Source organism: Micromesistius poutassou (genome assembly GCF_964030765.1).
Source record: "Micromesistius poutassou genome assembly, chromosome: 2".
Classification (NCBI taxonomy): Eukaryota; Metazoa; Chordata; class Actinopteri; order Gadiformes; family Gadidae; genus Micromesistius; species Micromesistius poutassou.
The window spans coordinates 24,028,022-24,033,021 of NC_140272.1; the positions used below are offsets into that span (position 1 = coordinate 24,028,022).

At 43.9% G+C, this 5,000-nt stretch overlaps 1 protein-coding gene across 1 annotated transcript in view; it reads right to left on the reverse strand.

The window, feature by feature from the left end:
• The window catches only part of cdk18 (cyclin dependent kinase 18), a gene marked incomplete at its 3' end in the record, with an annotated part of 38,593 nt that overhangs the window by 20,335 nt on the left and 13,258 nt on the right, over positions 1 to 5,000 (reverse strand). Inside the window, exons 3-4 of the mRNA XM_084464128.1 lie at positions 4,151 to 4,294; positions 1,025 to 1,081 (exon numbers count right to left, since the gene is read on the reverse strand). Coding sequence (XP_084320254.1) covers positions 1,025 to 1,081; positions 4,151 to 4,294 — 201 coding nt within the window. The remainder of the gene's footprint in view (positions 1 to 1,024; positions 1,082 to 4,150; positions 4,295 to 5,000) is intronic.

Sequence of the window (5,000 nt, forward strand, 5' to 3'; positions counted from 1 at the left end):
CACACACACACACACACACACACACACACATTGATTAATTCACAGAGTACGCCATCCTAGTCAACCATATGAGGTCATAAAACAGGCACCATATGTTTCTTTTTGTGTGACTGCTCCAGAACACAGCTTTAAAATCAGCGAGGCAGATCCTCACATCAGATAACATTCATGATGACATCAATGTCATCAATCATGGCATAATACACATTGAAGATGTATAGTGGTATACAATCTACCGGAGTGGGCAAATGTCAGACACCATCAGAGTACACATGAAAGAGAAACGGCTCATCAAACCGCCACGGGTCCTCGTGTTTCTCCACCCTCTCCCAGCGTGGAACCATGACCAGAGGCTCCAGGGCACACGACGTAAACCATAAAAGTGATTCAATATACTGACAATAGAGGACTGTGTGGCCCCAGAGGTCCGCCCCAGCGGCCCCGCCCGGCGTCAGTCCACTATAAAAGCATCTCTTTGAGAGCTGTCCACTGCTGACGGCCATGTGACCAGGGCTAATGCTAGCCTGCCGTAGCTAGGCCACCCAGCGCCCGACTGACCCCCAGGAAGTCCCTTCTCTTCACTGCTGTGGTTTGTTTTGACGGGCCCCGGGGGCCCTGACTCACTCTCACTGCTGGTCCAGATTCCCTAGCTCTCAAGCGGCCCCACACCTCTGTCTTTGATAAAGTCAACGCTAACAGACTAGCAGCTTGTCCCATGGGGTCTGCGGTGGGGCTGTGTGTCACTGGACGCTGGGGGCAACAGATTCCTGTGTGAATTCTATGTTGTCAAATGTTCAACAAGTCAAGTATGATAAGGCACAAATACAACTTCAATCGCAATACAATTTACAATCATAGTTATTTCATTACAATATTTACACTGCTCAGGGGATTTGTAAGAACATGACCTCATCTGTTATTTTCCTAGTCTAACATCTTGTTTTACTATATGCCACATCTACAAAGTAAGAAAGGTACTTCATTAAAGGAAACATTTGAATTTAGTCATTTGAGGGGTACGTACCTCGCCCAGTTTGCCTAGCTTAACGTAGGTTTCCAGCTTGCCAAAGCCTATGTCAGACTGACACAGAGAGGAGGAAGCAAAAGACGTTTCTTTCAGTTTATACTCAGGTGAATACTCAGGTGAGTGCGAGTCACAGGCAATCCCAACACATTCACATGTAATTTATCATCTCAATTTGCTTGGTGTAAGCTGACACATTTTAATATAATCTGTTGATGCAAATGGGTGAATGTATTTTGAGCTTCTTAGCAATCAGAAGTCTGAACAGACTGTTCTGTGCTTTGTTCTACGATGGCCAAAGAAAACCTAAGTAAGTAAGCAGGCAATTGGCTTCAAGGCAAAAGTGTTATAGCACACAGCCTAAAGCTTAGGCCCAGGAAAGCTATATAGTCTTAAATAGTGAAATGACGTTGGGTTTGTTTGAAGTTCAGAGCGGTGCTCCAGCAGCCCATTCACTCCTGTATTAACCCGACTACGGCTCTAGTAGACGCTGTGAGCATCTTTCCTATTGGATAGTTATTAGGATTTTTTTCTGTGAAAATGGCGGACATACTTTTTATTCTGGGTGGAAAATATGATATTTTAGTATAGTTACGCCATTAAAAGTGTTTATGAAAACATTTTTAGAGAGAAATGTGCATTTTACTTTCCTAATCTTCGCTCTGTGAATGTGTAGGATGTTTGGTTTGATAGTTATGACGCAGAATATTTCAGATCAAATATAAATATATCAAATATAATAACATGGTTGCTATGACGGTTGCTATGGACGCTGAAACCAGCAGCTCGCATGCCATTTAAATCATGGCTGTAAAACCATTGTCTTTGCTGATTATGTTATTTTATGTAACCATATAATGATGTTCTCTTATTTAACAACTTTAATACATTTTTCGAGCAGGTGTGGCGTCTTCTTTCTTGGGATTTAATAGAGCGGGTTAACAGACCATTTTCGTTGCTTCGAGGAGGTCTGGTGGTCTCCGTATATAATAAATAAATAAATGCATATATAAATATGTATGTCAATGGTCAATGGCCAGATACAGATCTTGTTATAACGATAATAGCCTTCCTTTAGGGCTTCAGCCTCCTAATTGATCATTGTAGTATATTTGAATGTCCTCTTTCATATATATGACACCACCACCACTGGGGCTTGGCAACAATTCTCCATATCCATATGGGGAGGGGGGGGGGGTGCTTGTGGACAGTAGGGGTACACTAGACATAAATAGGAAGCTTGCAATAAGGATTTCAATCACCAGAAATAGTCAATACACACTCAGGAGGAGTGACCTCTCACACATGATAACTTAATGAATTATTTCAAATAACATGCCCCGTTAAATCAATGAGCTTGATGTTTTGCTTTCACGAATAGGTTATAGGCTGTGTCACTACCAAATCTGTCCGTGCGCATCTCTCAGAGTGACGTAACTATCCACCAGACAGAGATAAAAAAAAAAAGATTACAAAACAAGTTGATTACAAAAGTAACTTATTAATTATACAAATCTAAACTGTGGAAAATAGAAAGATATGGGGGGTGATCGATGGCAACCACCATAGCAAGTCACGTGATGTGGACGCAGACCCATTGAAAAGAATGGGCCAAAAAAACATATATTTTTTTACTTCAATCTGGAGTGAGACTGGGTTTAAGGGACGTGGTTAGTTTCAGTTTTTGAGGGGGTCTGCTGAAAAAATCAGATAAATTGATTGGATTGTTGTACTTGTTTTGACGAATCCTGCACAGCCCGCCCCCCCCCCCCCCCCCCCCCCCTCCTTCTGAAGTCGAAAATAAATTCCCAATTTATTTATTTATTTATTAGGCTATGCACGGAGACCACCAGACCTCCTCAAAGCAACGAAAATGGTCTGTTAACCCGCTCTATTAAATCCCAAGAAAGAAGATTCCATACCTGCTCGAAAAATGTATAAAAGTTTTTTTTAAGTTGTTAAATAAGAGAACATCATTACACGGTTAAATAAAATAACATAATCAGCAAAGACAATGGTTTTATAGCCATGATTTAAACGGCATGCAAACTGCTGGTTTCAGCATCCATAGCAACCGTCATAGCAACCATGTTATTATATTTGATATATTTATATTTCCTGAAATATTCTTTGTCATAACTATCAAACCAAACATCCTACACATTCACAGAGCGAAGATTAGGAAAGTAAAATGCACATTTCTCGCTAAAAATGTTTACATAAACACTTTTAATGGCGTAACTATACTAAAATATCATATTTATCAGAATAAAAAGTATGTCCGCCATTTTCACAGAAAAAAATCCTAATAACTTGGGAAAAGATGCTCACAACGTAAATATGGAAAAAGGAAAGATGCTCACAGCGTCTATTAGAGCCGTAGTCGGGTTGATACAGGAGTGAAAGGGCTGCTGGAGCACCGCTCTGAACATCAAACATCGACGGGATGGCGTTACGTTGTAGTGAATTGAACCCCCTCTCCGTCTGCAGACGACGCAGAAGGGTACTTTTCCCGTCAGTGACAGGCGCTAAATTGCCAATAGTCGGAATTTGACGTTCTTGGAGTGAGACTGTGTTGGAGGAGCAGGTGATAATCAGGACAATCTCTTATTTTTAGATTGCTCAAACTGGGATTCAACACCTTTGTGGATATATACATTCCCTGGTGATTGACTAAGAGGTATCATAAGGAACCACACAGCTCCAGGGCCTTTCATTGTCCCTAGGAGGGGATATAGAAGGTGATGTGCTGCGGAAATGACGAGATATTTTTGGCAAATGTTTCTTCGGACATCGGTGGAAGGAAACTGAACGGGCCGAGTTGCACCTTGTTTCCTGTTTCGGAGTCGCTCTACCACAGAATAACTCATCCAACGTCTCTTTCAGAAGGGGCCTTTGACGGGTGATTTTGACAGTGGTTTTGATTTAAAACCTTTACAAACATTTTCTTTAAAGTCAGCTACTGCTGAGTTAGTGTTGGCTATTAATAGCCGAACGCGTGCTTCCAGAGACCCCCTCCAGCCCGACCACATGAGGCTCAGAACAAACATGAAGCGACAGAGCTTCTCCTTCAGACGGGGGCCCGCTCCGCGCGGGGTGGCCGGCCCCGAGTGTCACGGGACTGACCAGGGAGGCGCGCCGGGAGATGCGGCTGAGGGGCTTGCAGGCGGCGGGTGGCGGCGGCGAGGTCTGGCTCTCCAGCTGCAGCTTCTGCAGGAGCTCAGCGGGCAGACGGAGGTCCATGGACAGGGACATGCGCTGTCTGACGTCCTGCACACACACACACACACACACACACTGTCACGGCTGTATGTGTGTGTGTCCCTGTTGGGTTCTCGTGTCTCTCCATGCTGTGCTGCGTCGGTGGAGCTGATGAGGAGCACCTGGGCCCCTCGTCAAGACTGGAGTTAAAAGCCACTGATTCCCGTTCCCAGGGGGAAGAGTTGTAAAGTGAGAGAGCAGAAAACAGCAGAAGAGAGCAGGATCTCCCTCCCTCCCTCCTCCCTAGATTGCTCCGTAATTATCCGTAAAATGCGGCCCCTTTTTCCTCACCTCTAATTGGCAGGCGAGGCAGAAGCCTCTTGGAAATTGGTGAAGCGATGCCCTGATTGGTCAGAAATGCGCCAGCTGCAGTCTAAATTGGAAAGTGACTTATACAGAGGGAGGGGCCACTGGAGACACATGTCCCTACGGCGTATCTCACTAAGAGCTGCTCGCTGGGTCAATCACCCCCAATAAACCACACACAAGTTGCAAAAAAAAAAAAAAAATTATCAATTGGGTTAGGGGTTAAGGGTTAACCCTAACCCTTGGTTTAGGAACTGAAGGTAAGATTTGAGAGCTATTGTTTGAGTGTCCTTTATCAAAAATTCCATAGTCACCCATCATCTTTTAGGGAGCGAAATACCCGGTGAGAATACCTGTTCTGTTTGGCTGCTCGTCTTCCTCTGTATGAGAACATTTCCATTTCTGAACC